This window comes from Hemisphaericaspora subhashii (genome assembly GCF_019202705.1).
Source record: "Hemisphaericaspora subhashii strain CBS 10753 chromosome Unknown scaffold102, whole genome shotgun sequence".
Classification (NCBI taxonomy): domain Eukaryota; kingdom Fungi; phylum Ascomycota; class Pichiomycetes; order Serinales; family Debaryomycetaceae; genus Hemisphaericaspora; species Hemisphaericaspora subhashii.
In genome coordinates, this window is record NW_026057318.1 from 1 (window position 1) to 17,754 (window position 17,754).

At 33.6% G+C, this 17,754-nt stretch overlaps 11 protein-coding genes across 11 annotated transcripts; 6 read left to right on the top strand and 5 right to left on the bottom strand. All coding sequences in view use genetic code 12, as the record gives it.

Annotated features, from left to right (window-relative positions):
- Positions 1-56: 56 nt before the first annotated feature.
- On the top strand, positions 57-491 carry J8A68_003484 (uncharacterized protein; the record flags this gene model as incomplete). The annotated part of the gene is made up of 1 exon (XM_049407344.1): positions 57-491. One exon carries the CDS (start codon positions 57-59, stop codon positions 489-491), a length of 435 nt encoding a protein of 144 aa, XP_049263207.1.
- A 28-nt stretch (positions 492-519) lies between these two features.
- Positions 520-1,761, bottom strand: SPP1 (Spp1p; the record flags this gene model as incomplete). Its single annotated transcript, XM_049407346.1, has 1 exon — positions 520-1,761. The coding sequence occupies one exon, from the start codon at positions 1,759-1,761 to the stop codon at positions 520-522; it is 1,242 nt and encodes a 413-aa protein (XP_049263208.1).
- Positions 1,762-1,912: 151 nt separating this feature from the next.
- J8A68_003486 (ssDNA-dependent ATPase) lies at positions 1,913-4,021 on the top strand (the record flags this gene model as incomplete). The annotated part of the gene is made up of 1 exon (XM_049407347.1): positions 1,913-4,021. The coding sequence occupies one exon, from the start codon at positions 1,913-1,915 to the stop codon at positions 4,019-4,021; it is 2,109 nt and encodes a 702-aa protein (XP_049263209.1).
- Positions 4,022-4,243: 222 nt separating this feature from the next.
- On the top strand, positions 4,244-6,320 carry J8A68_003487 (putative peptide hydrolase; the record flags this gene model as incomplete). Its single annotated transcript, XM_049407348.1, has 2 exons — positions 4,244-4,270; positions 4,332-6,320. The coding sequence occupies 2 exons, from the start codon at positions 4,244-4,246 to the stop codon at positions 6,318-6,320; spliced, it is 2,016 nt and encodes a 671-aa protein (XP_049263210.1).
- A 268-nt stretch (positions 6,321-6,588) lies between these two features.
- On the top strand, positions 6,589-7,527 carry J8A68_003488 (mitochondrial 37S ribosomal protein mS35; the record flags this gene model as incomplete). Its single annotated transcript, XM_049407349.1, has 1 exon — positions 6,589-7,527. One exon carries the CDS (start codon positions 6,589-6,591, stop codon positions 7,525-7,527), a length of 939 nt encoding a protein of 312 aa, XP_049263211.1.
- Positions 7,528-7,775: 248 nt separating this feature from the next.
- NGG1 (histone acetyltransferase) lies at positions 7,776-9,704 on the top strand (the record flags this gene model as incomplete). The annotated part of the gene is made up of 1 exon (XM_049407350.1): positions 7,776-9,704. One exon carries the CDS (start codon positions 7,776-7,778, stop codon positions 9,702-9,704), a length of 1,929 nt encoding a protein of 642 aa, XP_049263212.1.
- Positions 9,705-9,759: 55 nt separating this feature from the next.
- Positions 9,760-11,160, bottom strand: MAS1 (Mas1p; the record flags this gene model as incomplete). Its single annotated transcript, XM_049407351.1, has 1 exon — positions 9,760-11,160. The coding sequence occupies one exon, from the start codon at positions 11,158-11,160 to the stop codon at positions 9,760-9,762; it is 1,401 nt and encodes a 466-aa protein (XP_049263213.1).
- Positions 11,161-11,406: 246 nt separating this feature from the next.
- On the top strand, positions 11,407-12,702 carry J8A68_003491 (uncharacterized protein; the record flags this gene model as incomplete). Its single annotated transcript, XM_049407352.1, has 1 exon — positions 11,407-12,702. One exon carries the CDS (start codon positions 11,407-11,409, stop codon positions 12,700-12,702), a length of 1,296 nt encoding a protein of 431 aa, XP_049263214.1.
- Positions 12,703-12,827: 125 nt separating this feature from the next.
- Positions 12,828-14,288, bottom strand: EHD3 (mitochondrial 37S ribosomal protein mS47; the record flags this gene model as incomplete). Its single annotated transcript, XM_049407353.1, has 1 exon — positions 12,828-14,288. The coding sequence occupies one exon, from the start codon at positions 14,286-14,288 to the stop codon at positions 12,828-12,830; it is 1,461 nt and encodes a 486-aa protein (XP_049263215.1).
- Positions 14,289-14,635: 347 nt separating this feature from the next.
- On the bottom strand, positions 14,636-16,276 carry J8A68_003493 (uncharacterized protein; the record flags this gene model as incomplete). The annotated part of the gene is made up of 1 exon (XM_049407354.1): positions 14,636-16,276. One exon carries the CDS (start codon positions 16,274-16,276, stop codon positions 14,636-14,638), a length of 1,641 nt encoding a protein of 546 aa, XP_049263216.1.
- A 233-nt stretch (positions 16,277-16,509) lies between these two features.
- Positions 16,510-17,382, bottom strand: SEC62 (Sec63 complex subunit; the record flags this gene model as incomplete). Its single annotated transcript, XM_049407355.1, has 1 exon — positions 16,510-17,382. The coding sequence occupies one exon, from the start codon at positions 17,380-17,382 to the stop codon at positions 16,510-16,512; it is 873 nt and encodes a 290-aa protein (XP_049263217.1).
- Between the last annotated feature and the right edge of the window lie 372 nt (positions 17,383-17,754).

Here is a 17,754-nt window from a genome sequence, read left to right on the forward strand (position 1 = left end):
TCTTAGTCTTGTTATTCATCGTCGGTTTTTACTTCACAGGTAGTATAGATAGAACAATGTCATCGTCTTGGGATCAAACGACTTTTTCACTTAGTCCTAGAAGTAAAGGATGTTATTTAATTACTGATGAAATCTTAAGAAATATTCCACAAATTAAAGATTATCAAATTGGTATGGTCAATTTATTTTTACAACATACAAGTGCTGGTTTAACTCTCAATGAGAATTATGATCCTGATGTAAGAAAAGATATGACAAGTTCATTAGATAGAATGGTTCCAGAAGGTGATTTTTATATTCATTCAGATGAAGGACCTGATGATATGCCTGGTCATGTCAAAAGTTCAACTGTTGGAGTAAATTTAAACATTCCTATAACGAATGGTAGATTGGCTGTTGGTACTTGGCAAGGAATTTGGTTATGTGAATTTAGAACTTATAAACATACAAGAAGAATTGTTGCTACAATTAATGGACAAAAGAGAAAATAGAAGACTCTATATTTTTAATACTACACATCTAGTTTGATTTTTCATATTCATCTATAGAATATTGTCGTAAGATATCTGTTTGATGTTTCTTAAGAAGCTCAATCCTCTCTTCGAGAGTACTTATCCTTTTTGAAAGTTCGTCATATTCAAGATTCCACCAACCATTATGACGCGAGCACTTCCTTCTATCGATTATACATAATGCATTCATGAAACGATCAGGATCACCACCATCTTTATCTTCTTCTTCAGGTGTCTCGGCATCCAGCTCATCATCATTGTCAAATAATCTTCTCCTGATCACATTCTGAAACTTTTCAAATAGTTCATCCTGTTCAACTAATTGATTTACTAGCGATTTACCTTCATCAATTGACCTATCACAATAACATAAATCTATCTTATCCTTTCTCAGTTTATTTGATTTCTTTGACTTCTTTTTTAGACTGCTTTCTTGTACACTTTCAGGATAAAGTAATGACACTAGTTTTTCATTAAGCAATTTAATATTCTCCTTGATTTTAACTAATTGATCCATCTGTTTCTTCTGTTGATCAATGTCAGTTGTAACTTTCTCTGATCTCTTGCTCAAATTTTGTAACCTCATCTTAACGTCAGTGGGAAATGAATCTAGATCTAATTCATCCTTTAAATATTGCTTAACGACTTCCAACTCAGGAAATTTATTCCCCAAACTAACCAACTTATCATGATCTTCATTGACATAATCAATTACATCCTTAACTACTCCATTCTCCAAATCCTGAACTGATCGTTTGTTGTTCCCTCCTAATACCATCAGACGAATAAATTCCTTCGCATGCTCATCTGAACAATACTTTGATTCATTCCGAATAGGTTCATAACAACCCTCTACTCTGCATTTCCTTTTCCATAAAGTTTTCCCGTTTCCTTTCCAACTACAAAATTTACAATAAAACTTAGCAATCAAATGAGAAAGTTCAGGATTTACATTCATGCATTTAAAATGAAACCATTCTTCACATCCATCACATGCAACCATTATCTCACCAATATCTGGTTTTCTACATATACAGAATAACTCTTCACTATTTAAATCATATTTTGGAGCATTGGTGAATTTTTTGAATTGCTTGGCTAATTCTTCATCGGTTTCTTTCTCGAGTAGTTCTAATGTCGGTGAGGTCAGTTTGAATTTTTTGGAAGTTAAGGAAGTGGTGGAGATTGGACTTCTTCGTTTATGAGGTAGTTCATATTCTGGAGATGATTGCTTATCTATATCATTCATATTCGGTCGTACTGGGTAAAGGAATAGTCAGTGGTTCTGGAATTTGATCTTTAATTTTTCGCGCTTCTTCTAACTCTCGTATAAATCGCGTTGGTTTTGAATCTAGATTGATTGGTAAAAACTTTACAGCAATGCAAATGATATAAGCTAAATGAATGAGCCTTGTCCTATCTGTTCCAAACCGTTCCCACTGAGTCTATTGGAACGTCATGTGAATATTTGTTTAGACACACAGGAAGAAATTAAAGCAACCCAAGCAAATTCAAGTACTGACGCGGTTGAAATAATTGATGTCAAGAAACGAGATGCATTTTCAGCATTAGGTCTAAAAGCAGATTCTTCGCTGAAGAAGAAACCAAAGACTGAAACAAAGAAGAATAGCCTTGCTGCTATACTTATTCAAGAACGACGACTTCAGAATGAACTTAAAAAGAAATCAAATGAGTCAAATGGTAGTCAAGAGATATCTTTGGAAGATCAATTTAAATCAATTAGTCAAGATGCCCAAGCTCATATCAAAGAAGAAAAGATAGAAGAGGTAGTAGCAACTCCTCCAAGAACTTCAGAAATCCTTGCAAGAAGTCAAGAAGTCAATGAACTCAAACGACAAGCTTCAATACCTTTGGCCCATCGACTTCGACCCAAGACATTGGATGATTTCTACGGTCAAGAAAAATTACTTGGTAAGAATGGTCCATTACGTACAATAATAGAAGGGGATCATATACCGTCATTCTTACTTTGGGGAGCTCCTGGAATTGGAAAGACTACCATTGCGAGAATAATTGCCAAATCAACGAGTTGTAAATTTGTGGAACTTTCAGGAGCAGAATCAAATTCGAAACAATTAAGACAAATTTTTACCCAAGCTGCAAATCATAAGAGTTTAACCGGACAGCTGACTATTTTATTCCTTGATGAGATACATAGATTTAATAAAGCGGTCCAAGATTTATTATTACCAGTGATGGAGAAGGGGGTTGTGACTGTAATTGGGGCAACTACGGAAAATCCTTCGTTTACGTTAAACAATGCTTTATTATCCAGAATGCATACATTTGTAATGGAGCCTTTGAATCGAGAATCTATGTTGAAGATCCTTAGTCGAGCTTTGTATGAAGTCAATAAAATTAGAAAAATGGTTTATGAGTTACATTATATATCATTACTGAAGGATGCGTTTAATTATATTGCGGATTTAAGTATGGGTGATTCAAGAATTGCTTTAAATATTCTTGAATCAGTAAACGCCCATCTCTCAACTGAGAAGTTCACCAGAAATGACAACAATCCAAAGGAAGGAAACACTCAAGAGACCAAAAACAAACAAGGAGTCATCAAAATAACTTCAGAAATGCTAAAACAGCTATTCAAAACGAAAAATTTCCACCAAATGTATGACCGAAATGGAGAATCTCATTATGATATCATAAGTGCCTTTCACAAATCAGTCCGAGGATCTGACCCCGATGCAGCCATGTTTTACCTAGTCAAAATGTTATCAGGAGGAGAAGATCCTTTATTCATCATGCGAAGAATGATAGTCATCGCATCCGAAGATATCGGACTTCGTGATAGTTCATGTCTTCCATTTGTAGTCGCAGCCAAAGAAGCACTTGAATTTGTTGGGATGCCAGAAGGTGAGATCATATTGGCTCATGTGACTAATAAATTAGCGCGAGCACCTAAATCTACGAAATCTTATAGATCACTTCGTACTGCACAGAAATTAATTCTGGAAGAGCCAGAGGTGTTAAAGCTTCCCGTTCCGTTACATTTACGTAATGCTCCGACAAAATTGATGAAGGAGTTGGGATATGGGGAGAAATATAAGTATAATCCTGGATTTGAGCATGGGATTGTAAAACAGAGTTATTTTCCTGATGGAATGGAACCAGTTAAGTTCTTGGAGGATATGCATCTCGGATGTGTCAAAGATCCACAGGTTGGTGAAGATGAATATGAAGATGCAAAAAAGGCAGAAGAAGATTATAAGAACTTTAAGGCAAGTTATCGAGAGAAGCTACGTGAAGACTACAAGACAAAGAAACAAGTTGATTGTGAAAATCCAACAGATGAAGATATTGGTGAAGGAAGTAGTTTTGCATATGATGAGTTTTTAAGTAAAGAAGATCAACCTCAATATTCTGAAGATCCTGATTGTACTGATAATTTTGGTAAATCTTATGATGAATTTTTAGAACCAGATTCTCAAGCTGATTTATACGAAGATAGCAATTCTCCAGATAATATAGATTAATAATACGTACCATAAACTTGCTTCTATGAACGCCTCATTAAAACAGCAAATTTGCTTTTGTAGCAACCTTGCGTTCCTCAACCCCCTAACTTTCTTCACTTACAGAAACGCGCATTTAAATACCCCCCAGAAAATTCATTTTCTTTACAAGTTTTCACACTTTCTATCTTTCTTCCTTTCTTAAAGGACTAACAATTGTTAAACACTGAATACAAGGAAACAATGTGCGGACGATTTGCCTTTGGCGTAGTACGTAAAAATGATTAGTAAAAATGCCAAGTGTAGTATAAGCATTGCTAACATCTCTTAGAACTTGAATGAATTACCTAACGACTTTGGAAACGCGGTAGTTTCAGGGGCTGAACCACAAGAAACCAATGATCTATTATTTGAATATACAATTGGAGAAGATGGACAAAATAGACATATCCAATACGATATATCAAAAGCCACTGGTCTTGATCCTTCCTATAATATCGCTCCTACAAACCCAGCATTGATACTATATATGGTTGAATCTCCAGAAGGAGTTGATGAGACATATGTACTTGAAAAGCTGAAATTCGGCCTTGTTCCATCATGGGCCAAACCCAAAGACCCTATTCCAGTCAGACAGGGACAGGATAACGAAGGTGAAAAGTATTCGCGTGAAATATCGAGATATGCGAGTAGATTTTTCAATTGTAGACGGGAATCATTAAAAGAAAAGGCACCTCAATGGAATGCGAGTAAGAAACATAGATGTGTGATTCCAATTACGGGATATTTCGAATGGTTGAAAGCAAAATCATCAAAGACTCCTTATTATGTTCATGCTACTAATGAAAAGATCATATATCTTGCTGGAATGTACTCACACAATTTCAATTATAATGAGATTAAGAATAATAAAGACTACTTATCTTCTTTTACGATTATTACTGCCCCTGCAGTTAAGACTGATACTAATGATGTTTCATGGTTACATGATAGAAAACCAGTTATTCTTACCCCTCGTTCAAAGGAATGGTTTGCGTGGTTGGATCCAAATAAAGAATGGGATGATTCGTTAATTGATTTTGCATTGAATTCAACGACTAATGCAGGAAGTATTAAGATTGAAGGATATCAAGTTTCGGATGATGTTGGAAAACCCATGAATAAGGGAGAGGAAAATATTAAGAGAGTTAAAGCAAAACCTTCAATTAGTGAATTTTTTAAGAAGAGACTGAATAAAGCTGAAATGAAATTGGAAGAGCGTGGCGTCAAGGAAGAGGAGCCAAGTGGCAGTGGTATTAAGAAAGAAGAATCGGATGAAAAAGATATCAAAAAAGAAGAAGGCGCGGATGACAGCGGTGTCAAGAAAGAAGAAGAAGAAGCACCTATCCGAAGTGTTAAGAAAGACTTAGATGATAGCGGCATCAAACGCGAAGAAGATGACGGGCATGTTAAAGTCGGGGACGCGGATATTAAGAAACAAATCTATGATCGAGTTCTTCAGTTGAAGACCATGGACCAACAGGGTAAGAAATCAAAAGGAGATAACGTAGTAGACGAGATAGGTGAAGCAGTACAAATTCTGAACGAGGAAGCTGCCAAATTTGAAGATGAAGTTCAAGAGAGGGAACCCTCAGAAGAAGAGAAAGGAGAAGAAGCACCTATCAGAAGCATCAAGAAAGACATAGATGATAGCGACATCAAGAATGAACAAGGTGAAGGTCATGTTAAACTTGGTGACATGGACATTGAAAAGGAAGCCTATCAGGGAGGTTTTAGGTTAAAGGTCAAAGAAGGTAGGAAATCAAATGTAGTAGACGAAATAAAGGAAGCAGTGCCAATTCTGAACGAGGAAGCAGCAAACTTTGAAGATGAGATTCAACAAAGGGAAACAACGGAGGATGTACAGGAAGAAGAAGAACCAAGAGAAGAACAAGAGGAAGAAGAAGACGATGTAGGTGAAGAAAATGCTGGGGAATTAGAAGCAGAGGAAGGTGAAGATTACGAAAATGATGAAATAGATCAAGAAGAGATGGAAGCCGAGGAATTTGACGAAGGTAATGAGAACCCCGATAAGGAAGTTGTTGAAGAAGAGGAGGTAAAGGATCTTGTTGACGAAGCTACTAGTGGTTACGACAGTAATGAAGAAGTGGAGCAAGAAGAGTTGCCAATGAAGAGAAGTAAACAGGGAGGAGAGGAAAATCGACAACGAAAGAAATCGAAGAGTAAAGCTACACCCAGAGTAGCAGTAAATCCTCGTCCTTCACGCAAGGCAAAGACTCTTGCTAATGAACGGGTCAAAGCTGAAATTCCGTTTATTTAGGATACGTATTTCTTATGTATAGCCATTGTTTTAATTCTATCAGACTGTTTTTCTTTGTTAACATAAGATTACAAACTCTCTCTAGTTCGAGATAGCAGTATAGGATGCCTTAGTGAATATCTTGGAAAGGTAGTGTTTCTTTGCACAAAAATCACCCGCTACCAAATGCCGTGTTAAAATTTTTTTTTTCACTTACCAAGTTCAATTTGAACATCCAATAGGAGAAAGTCAAAGAACAGCTGCTATTTGAATCAAGAAGGGAAAGAATATGAACAGATTCAGAGGTGCCAGTAGAGCCGTACAGGCCATTCGTTTCAGTTCTTCCAGCGCTTCAGAAGAAGCCCTTTATCTTAATCCTCACGCATGGCAAGGATTACCAGCTGATCAAATTTTTGAATTACAAAAATTAAGAAAGAAATATATGGGAACTGCTTATAGTCCTAACGATGAAGAAAGAAAGGCAGTTTTATCTACAATTTCTGCTTTAGCCAACAATCCAAAGATTGGATATGCGTTTGAAATTGATAATTTCAAAGAAAGATTCATGAATAACACTCCAATGAAAGAAAGAGGACTTCCAGCAAAACTTTCTAATCAATATGTTATAGGTAAAGGTGCTACTCCACATGAAAAGAGAAGAATTGAACATCTTAATAGAGTATGTGCCTATGAAATGCCATTGTTAGTTAAGTATCGTCAACCTTATGTTCCAAAACCAAAAACTGAAACACCATTAAAATTGACTTATCATACTGATTTTGGTAAAGAAACAAGTAATAAATTTAATCGTAAAGTTATTCTTGAGGTTTCGGTTGATAATTTGAAGTTAGATGCTAAACAATTACATAAATTTAAAGTTTTAGCTGATGAGAAATACAATAGTGAAACTAATATTTTCACCATGGAATCTAATCAATATCGTGAAGCAGCTCAAAATGTCAATTGGCTAGTTGATACTTTTAATAAGTTATTAGTTGAAGCTAAAGATTTAAGCAAAGAAGATTTTGCTGATGTTCCAGAAAAGAAGACCAAGACTAAACAAACTAAGACTCTAATTAAGCAAAGTAAGACTGGAATAGCCGATTTCCCAAAGGAATGGAAAAGACCTCAAGATGCTCCAATTAAAAAACATGCAGTTGTGAACAAGTTAGTTGATGCTTTGAAAAAGAAGGGTGATCAACAATTTATTAACAAAATAAGACCATAAGTAGATTAGTCTCATGTATCTATCTCTTGTACATATATATATACACGCTACAATAGTATTTAATCATTGATTTCACAATTGCCCTGGCATATAATATGCAAATGTCGCGACAGAGCCAATAGTCGTAAAATCCTGAAAATGGAAAAGCGCAACTTTCAAAAAAAAAAAGAATAAACAGATCTGAACAATTTAATCATTAGGATTTACATAAAGATAGATAGATAGAGGCAGAGAGAAAGAATAAGAAAATGAGTGAAGCGCATCTGGCATCAACCATTTTAGATGACATCATCAATGAACTTAAACTTACGTATGATTCATCTGTTGGATTACTTGATGGTGATACAATTAGAACAATACCAAATGTTAATACTTTACTTAATTTAAATAAATTATTAAAGAATTTATATCGCGAATTAAATGAAATTGAACAAATAGATGATGGCTTACTAAATTCCATTAAATCACTTATAGACAGCCAACAAGAGAATGAGATTAAAAATGAAGCTTCACCCGAAACTGAACAGATCAAAACAGAAGAGACGAGGAAACGGAAAAGAGAAGGAGTTGAAGAAGAAGAAGGAGAAGGACAGGAAGAACGAATAGACGAGACCGAAGAATCAATCAATTTGGCCAAACGAAGAAAGTTAAGTTCAGGAGCAGTTGCCGAAGAAGAAGAAGAAGACCAAGAAGTTGTAGAAAAGTCGCAGCAACAGCAACAAGAAGAAGTTAAGAAAGATGAGGACGAAGAAAAGGAAAGAATCAATTCAAAGGACGATGTAGTACCGCCTGTTCAAACAGGATCATTCACCCACGATAACGATCTAAGGTTGAAAAACCCCAAAGCGGAGTTTGTTGAATCCCAAACTTTATCAGCAGAAGCTATATCCGAACTAGGACTCTTCTCAGAAGATAAAAATGGATTAGAAACTCAAGGTAAAGAATATTTGAAGAAAAAATATGGAGTAGCTTCATATCCTGAAAGAGACTTACAAGAATTACTTGCTGGTGAAATTCCAAATATAGATTTTTCCAAAAATAAACCGCCAACTAATCAAGTCCAATTTTCAACTTTTCAAACATATATTGAATCATATTTTAGACCATATCTGAGTGAAGATATTGAATTTCTTCGTGAAAGAAATATTGTCCCCCCAGGATTCGAAAAACAAGATTATGATGCTGATTTAACCCCGTTCTTAATACCTAAACTAGGTAGATTTTATGCAGATGTATGGGCAGAAGAAGATTCTACCATTTCTTCAAAACTTAATTCTCCAGCTTTTCAGCAACCTTTATCAGATTCATATAAACCAAAGGGGGATATCGAGGAGTTGACCGACGATACATTATACACAGAAGAAATCTCCTGCGGTCCACTTTCTAGTAGATTATTATCGGCGATTTTGAGTACCCATGAAGGAGCAGAGGAAGACGACGAAGAAAATGGTGAAATAAAGAAAGAGAATACGGCTGAAAAGATTGATGAAGACGATGTGGAGGAACATATAGCAACCCAGCTTAATAGCACGGAGGATTATAAGCTGGCATCGGAAATAAGTGATTTCCATTCGGTTGAAGAAAGATTAAAGAGGGAGCTTAAGTATATTGGTATATTTATGAACTTGCCATTAACGACCGAGGATGGAAAAGTAAAAACTAAACAAGGTGGAAGAATACCCAAAAAATCAGCGGCTAGTATTATTGATAATGATGAATGGGTAAAGAATAAAGAAGATGACGAAGTTTGTGCTGAAATACGATCTTTACAACAAGAACTTAAACATACCGTGAATAGAAACCGAGCCAATCGGAAGAAACTCATACCTTTGGTAGAAGAACATATCGCGTATCAAGAATATTGTGCTATATTGGAAGATTTAGATAAACAAGTTGATCAAGCATATATGAAACGTATGAAAGGTAAGCATAAAAAGAAAAAGGCTGAAACTACGACTCCTCAACAACAAGCACTTAATAATGGTTTAAGAATATTATTGGAAAAGAGAAAGAGATGGATTGAAAATATTGGAAAACTTTTCCCACCTCAAGAAGTTATGAAGAGAGTACCTAAAGAATCTATTTTGGTGAAAGAAGGAGAAGAGGAACCCGAACCAGCAGAAGATGACAATACCGATAATGTATCTACGGCTGTTGAAATAATTCAAAAATCTTAATAGAGTTTTTGTGTGTATGATTTTCTATATACAAAATAATAAAATGTAGAATTCTTTACATGGACATCCCTTCTGAAATTTGGGCAAGGGAAGGTAAAGTCATTACATTTCCTAAAGCAGCAACTGCAATAGGAGCACCTTCAAGTCTATACTTAGCCCAATTTACCACGTCTTGCTTAGTTATACAATCAACTCTATCAAAGACTTCTTCAGGACTTAATCGGATTCCAGTATTGACTAATTGTCTACCAATATCTTCAGCAAGTACTGTTGAATCATCCAATGCTAACACAAATCCAGCTTTACATTGAGCCTTTGCTCTTTCAACTGCAGCTTCTGAAAAATCTCCATTTCTTAATCTTGCCCATTCTTTTTGTATTTCTTCTACAATAAGACTCAAATCCATATCTGCTTCAGCTACGAAATAAACTCCCATTAACCCAGTGTCAGCATAGGAAGTAGTATATGCCATGTAAGAATTTGCAATTGGTGTATTCCCTGGACCTCTAGTTGCTACAGCAACAGCTAATGGCGATGGAGAATCTTTACCTGATCCCATAGATCTATCCCACGCCCCGACAATATTATTTGCGACGGAAGCCACATAGAAATCGGGAGCACTCCAACTAGGACCTTCAACAGCAAGAGCAACATGAGTAGTTGGCATTGAGTCATCTTGAATTCTAATGTCATCCCCGTAGAATCTTGGTAAGTCTCCACCATTTTGTTGGAATGGGACTTCTGATTTTTCAATTCTATTGAAATATTTCTTGGTTAAGTCTACTAATTTCTCATGATCGACATCACCAACACCAACACAAACCATTCTATCACCTTTATAATTTGTCTTTATATAATCTAATATAGCACTTCTATTAATTGTTTTAATTTTTTCACGAGGACCTAAAATGGTTCTACCTAAATCTTGATTCTTGAATGCAACAGCATGTAAATGATCAAATACAACTTCATCATGCATTTTATCAACTTCATCACTTTCTTGTAAGATAACCGATCTTTCATTTTCAATTGCTCTTGGTTCTAATTTTGAATTTGTAAGTAGATCACTCAACATGTCCATAGATTGATCTAAATTTTTTGATAAAGATTTAATATGATATACCGTGTTTTCTCTTGAAGTATATGCACAAATTGATGATCCCAAGTTTTCAATTTCTAATTCTAATACATGTTGAGATCTATTTTTAGTTCCTTTGAATGTCAAATGTTCTAAGAAATGAGCAGTACCACTTTCCTTTGGGGAATCTGTTCTAGAACCAGCATTAATCCAAATACCAACAGTGGCGGTTCTTGTTCCTGGAATTACTTCACTTGCCACTGTCATACCATTGGGTAATTGGGAGGTTTTAAAAGTAGGAACGGTGGGAACAGTACCGAAATAACGACGAGATACGGCATGGTTTGCTTTTGATAATGATCTTATTGCTCTAAACATGCTTACTATCTTTTGTTAGAATTGTATGTGACGATTTCTTAAGCGATGATGAGTCTGTGAATTGAAGGATTTGTCATTATTCTTTACATAGAAGATGAAGTCTAGACTTTCCGTTTTTAACCAAATTACACGACCTTTAAATTTTGGTGTAGAAATTTTTCAAAACATTGGATGGTTTGATTCATATGGTTTACATTCAGAGTAAGCTGTAAAAAAGAACAACTGATTTAACAACAAAGAGAGATAATGGCGGCATATACATCACCGGCAGTTGTTATAGATAATGGATCTTATACAACCAAAGCAGGATTTGCTCTGGAAGATTTACCTTCTTTAGTATTTAATTCTAATTATATGATTAATCCAGAAACTCAAGCAGTTATCATTGGTGATGAAGAATTAGAAGCTAACTGTCAGAATGAAGTAATGACATTACTTGATAATAATAGTTTAATTTATAACTTTGATAATATTGTTCATAATTGGCAATATGTTTATGATAATATTGATAATCATAATCCTATTGATCCTAAAGAATATCCTTTGGTATTAACTGAACAATCTTGGAATACTTCTAAAAATAAAATAACAACTTGTCAAATTGCATTTGAGAATTTAGAAGTTCCAATCTTTTCATTGGTTAAAACTCCTATTGCTCAATTATATCGTGCTGGTAAATCTACTGGACTTGTTATTGATATAGGATCAAGTGTTACTAGTGTTACTCCAATATTAGATGGAATTATACAACAAAAATCAACTTATCATTCTAAATATGCTGGTGATTTTTTGAATTTACATGTATTGAATTATTTACAAAATAAGGCACCAATTGATCATTTAATCCCCTCGAAGTTCCATAATCGAGCATCTGAATCATTTAAGAATTATTATACAAGTCATAATATTTTACAAGAATATAAGAATTTAACAATAAGTTATCAAACTAAACATTATAAATTATATAATCTGGATGAATATCTTGATATTACTGATCAACGGAATTGTTTAGAAAATTTATTTGATCCAACATTAAATAAATTATCAAATATAACAATTCCAGAACCAACTTTAGATAAACCAAGTTCACATGGTTTAACTAACTTAGTATTTTTAGCTTTAAAAAATTTAGAAGCAAGTTTATTACCAACTACAAATGATTCAACGGCTCAAAATAAATTTGCAAGATTTATTGAAATTTTTAAAGAATTATTATCAAATGTTTTAATTACTGGTGGTACTTCATCTGCTAATGGATTACCTGATCATATAATTAATGATTTAAGAGCTTTAACTCAAAAATATTTCCCCAATTATCCCTTCTCATATGCTGTTCAACAAATTAGACCTAATAATACTGAAAATGCGGAAATTTGGGATCGTCAATTTGGTGCTTGGTTAGGGGCTTGTAATTTAGCCAGTATGCTTAATGATAATAATGAAGATTCAAATAGTGCAAAGATTGCTTTAGATAACTGGTTTATTACCAAAGCCGATTATGAAGAATTAGGTGAAGATTTAATTGTAGAAAAATTCAAATAGAATATAGGGGTTTCTTTATCTTATATACAATGTACTACTACCACTACTGTTTATGTATTAAATTCAATCATGTATTATTAAATTATAAAAAATTGCAGAAAACGAACGTACGTTTCTCTCTCTCTTTATGGAGTCCAACCAACATACTTGTTATCATATGCCTTGGTATTTCCATGTATTGCCAAAATTTCATTAATTTTATATTCAATACCAGCTTTACTATAATACTTAGCTTTGAAATGTTTCATAAGTTCACTTGGAGTTGGCAAATAAGTTCTACCAGATCCATCGGTGCCAGTTATATATTCAGCAACATCTTGATTAGTAGGTAATCCCATCTTGAATGGATATTCTTTGTAATCAACACCAAACCATGGATTAAGTAATGGGGTTTTTAAATGTTCCAAAACATTTTTAGACTTATATTTCATAGATTGAATAAATTTATTATCAACCTTTTCAGCTGGAGTCCATTTAGGGAATGGTGGAGATTTAATCTTATGAATTAATTTATGAGCAACACCATTAGCAAAATCATTTTCAGCTGGATCAATACAAGAAAGATTAGTAGCAGCAATCATTTCTAATTCAAATTGTTGTCTAATTGTGTTCTTAACCCCTTCATTCATTAAATCAAATGCAATTGCAAGTGAAGTAGTTGGTTTTTCATTTAATTTTGCAAGAGTCTTTAAAGCAAATTCAGAACCATCCTTCTTTAAATATTCAATAACATGGAAAATTGATTTTTGATTAAAAGCTTTATTAATAAGAGCAATTTCTTCAGTTGATAATGGGAATTTATAATCATCAGGGATTTTCTTTTCAGCCATTCCATCAAGAACTTGATTAACTTCTTGGAAATGTTTAACACCTCCCAAATGATTTACAACTTCTGATAATCTCTTTTCTAAAATTGGGATATTTTCAGATTTAATATAATGAGTTGCAAAACCAGCCATATAAGCATCTAAACCAGTTAAAATTGTATTAGTTAAAGCATAATAATAACCTAATCTATTATCTAAACGAGGTAAAAAGAAAGTAGCACCAACATCGGGGAAAAATCCAATATCCATTTCTGGCATGGCAACTTTTGTCTTTTCAGTAGCAACTCTAAATGGGGCATGAACTGAAAGTCCAACACCTCCACCAAAAGTAATACCATCCATAATTGCAACATAAGGTTTTGGGAAAGTTGAAATAATATAATTCAAATTATATTCCTTTTGAAAGAAATCACAAGGATATTGAGGATTACCAGCTTTAATAGTCCTTGAACATTCAGCAACATCACCACCAGCACATAAAGCTTTTGGAGAATTTGAATTTAATATAATAGTTTTATTACCAGTTTCTTGAGCCCATTCAACTAATTTTGGAGTCATTAATTCAATCATTTCAGTATTTAAAGAATTCAATTTAGCTGGACGATTAAGGGTAATGAAATTGGCATTACCTACTTGTTTAAATAAAACAACTGGTTCATTTACACTGGCCATTGTAGCTTTTGATATTCTATTAATAATTGATCTGGTAGTTGTAGATGATGATGATCTAATAAGATTCAGAGTAGTTGATCTTAACATTTTTCTAAAAAAAAAATATTTTTTGTAAAATTAAGGAATTTGATAATTAATTTATATTTATCTTAAAATTTCAATCAACCTTTATTACAATTATGATGTGGGGTTGTTTAATGTTTTTTGGCTGTAATTCCCCCTTTATGGTTATTTGTCACCTGTGGTTATAAGGAGGAGGTTTTTTCTAATGCCCTCGGAAAAATTTTTTCCACGGGAAATCAAACAAAGTTTAATTGGATAGACAGACACGACCTTTTCTGTATTGTCTTTTGTGTCCCACCCCCGCGTTTTATCTCTCTCTCTCTCTCTTTGATTGACTCAACTCGGTAATAGAAGGAAAATTACCCGCTTATTTAAAGTAATGAATATTGTCCAACTAATAAACATTCTTCTCTCTTTTCTTCATCTGAGAAACTAACCACTGAAGATCTTCTTCGAGGTAATTGATATTGATAGAAATTCCCAGTTTGATAAGATGCCAAATATACTAAATCATTATTAAATCCAATTTCCACTTTAAAACGACGATTGCCACCTCCTTCTGTATTAGTGTTATTTTCTGGAAGCTTTATATAAGCAAATGATCTTCTTGGCGGCTCCCATATTAAATTTTCAAAATAATCTTTATATGGTAATTTTTTAATTATCTTATTTGTATAATTATTCTTTAAGAACTTTTTAGTCTTCTTTAACCATGATGATTGATTTTTTGATTCATTCTTGGGAGATGTGGATGGTGAATCTACAGGTTTGGAAAGTAACAACCCTGCCAAACTTTCATTTAAATCATCAGAAGATCTACTTGTTTCCATATCACTATCTTCATTCTCTCCATTATCTTCATTATTCTCATTATTGGTTTGGGCTGTATTTCTGTCATCTGATAATTTAAAGATATGTATAGTATCACTTTCAGATCCACATCCTAAGACTTGATTGTCATTATGAAAACTTAACGAATTGATTCTAGCCAAATTATGTCCTCTACGTAGATTAGTCACTTGTTTTACTTGAAATTTCTTCCCATTATTATCCTCTGTCGATTCCTTCAATTGAAATACCCGTACGATTGTTCCTTTCTTGGATGCAGTGGCAATCTTATTTTCACTATTGTTAGAAATGGCAATCTTGGCAATTGACGAATCATGAGCTTGGAATATAAGTATAGGTTTCAAATCAAGTGTATCATAAACCAATACCCAACCATTACTATCATGTTTAATATCATCTAGGGTTATATTTGACTTATTTCTTAAACTACTGGTTGAAGTTTTCTTTGTAAATTCAATCATTGAATCAAAATAACTTTGGATATTAGTTGATTTGGGATTATTACCAGGGGTATCCATCAGTTCGGACGAACTAAACTTATAGTCTGCGCCAAATAAATTGGTATTAGTACCAAGTTGAGAAATCGGTATTACTAACCATGACCTATCATCCACACTTAATTCCCCAACGAATTCATCATGATTCTCATCATTCACACTTATTGGATTGATTTGTAAGATCTTTAATAATCGTACACAACTTAAATCATAAATATATATTTGTCCCGTTTCTAAGACTACCAATAATCTCTTTCTATTTAATTTGATATCAATTATATTTGAAGGAAATGTCAATTCACAAATCTTTAAGTTTTGCTTTAGGTTATAAATCTTTAATAATCGATTATTACCAGCATTATCTTGTGGAACAATAATTGTTAAAGATGTGGAGAATAACATTTTTAAAAAAACAGTTGGGAACACATTAGTGTCATTGTTGTTTTGTGATGGGGAACGTATATCATCATTACTACTTCTTGAACCTATTCGATGAAGAGTGGTCGTTTCTTCGATTGAATTGGATATGGATCTTCGTGATGTTCCTTGAGTAGATGAATAGAATTCTCCAAATGGCTCACAATTGAATATTCTATGTCCTTCTGATGTGGAGATTGAGATTGATGAATAATCAGGATTGAATGTTAAGTCATTGATCCTTTCCATTGTCATTGTCTGTTAAGTGTTCTTGGTGGGCTGCTGATTAAGTTCGTTATCAATGCCCCTAGGAGTAAATGGTAATTAATTAGAGGGAGAAAAAAATTAATATGGGGAGAGAGGAGGAAGTTATTAGTAGTAGTACTTTGTTACAATACACTATTCTATGAAAATCAAGAAGCTTATTACACACACGATTTACCTAAACAAGCCAAACAGGGGAAGCAGACAGTAGGATGCAATTACTCATCAACTTCTTCCAATCTGACTTTTCTCTTTTCAGCACCTCCGTTTGAAACCTGAGAGCCTGAAGCAGTAGCAGCAGAATCTGATTGACCATTATTAGCTGATTCTCCTTTACCGTCCTTCTTTTTAGACTTCTTTGACTTCTTTTTCTTGGGTTCTTCCCATCCATAAACTGGTTGGAAACTTTCAATAACTCCACAATCTTCAAATAAATTAGGGAATAACCAGAATGGTTTTGGACATACTACCAATGACACTAAATAAATGATCAATCTTACTATTGCAATACCGAAAAACAAAGCAATCAACCCTAATGCACCCATTGAAAGATACCATACACCTCTTCTCATCGAAGTTGGCCATAATGGGAATAATATAATTGCAAATACACCTGAAATTGCTAATAAACTATATAATAAAATATAAGGATTTGGTTTCAGATATAACCAACCATAATAAGCATTAGGATCAATTAATGCTTTATCTGATTTCTTTATTGTTGGTTTTTGTTTATTTGGTTTCCAACCTTTTATAGCTTTAATTTCAGCATAATGTAATTTTTGAATTGGAATAATTAATTGATTTTGAATTAATAAAATTAAAATTCTTTGAACTTCTTGAGAATCTTTAATTGGGATTAATCCATTCTTGGGATTTTGAAGCTTGGTTTTATAATCTTCACTTAATAATGCTCTTTCAAATCGTTTATATCTAAAGAAATCAACATCATTGGTATTTTCTAATAATCCGGTTCTTTGTTTTAAAATTGGATTTTGAAATAAATAATTGGCAATACTTATGGCGACTGGTGAACGTTGGGGTGACATCTGAATTGGTACACCACCTCCATTTGCTGGTTGTGCTGACATCTTTGATTGTTTTCTTATTGGGTTGGGAGATCAAAAAGTTGATTTAAATGTTGACAGTTAATTTCAAAGTAAGTTGAATATTTTTTTCGTACTTGCCCTCTCTGGTTTTTACTCTAACGTGTTCAGTTGGGCAAAAAAAAGTATATATTTGGTAGCACTGACATGTGATTCTCTCAGCAAGGCTTTTGTTTTGACTGCAAAATATTGCGGGAAGGGTATATGGTATGGAGACAGCGTATAAATTACTATTATTGTGTATCTATATAAGTATATAAGTAAAAGAAAAAAGATTTATGAATAAATACAAACCATTTTCATTGCTTTCTTGTATAAAACTTTCAAAATATTAAGAACCATTTTGATTTACAACAC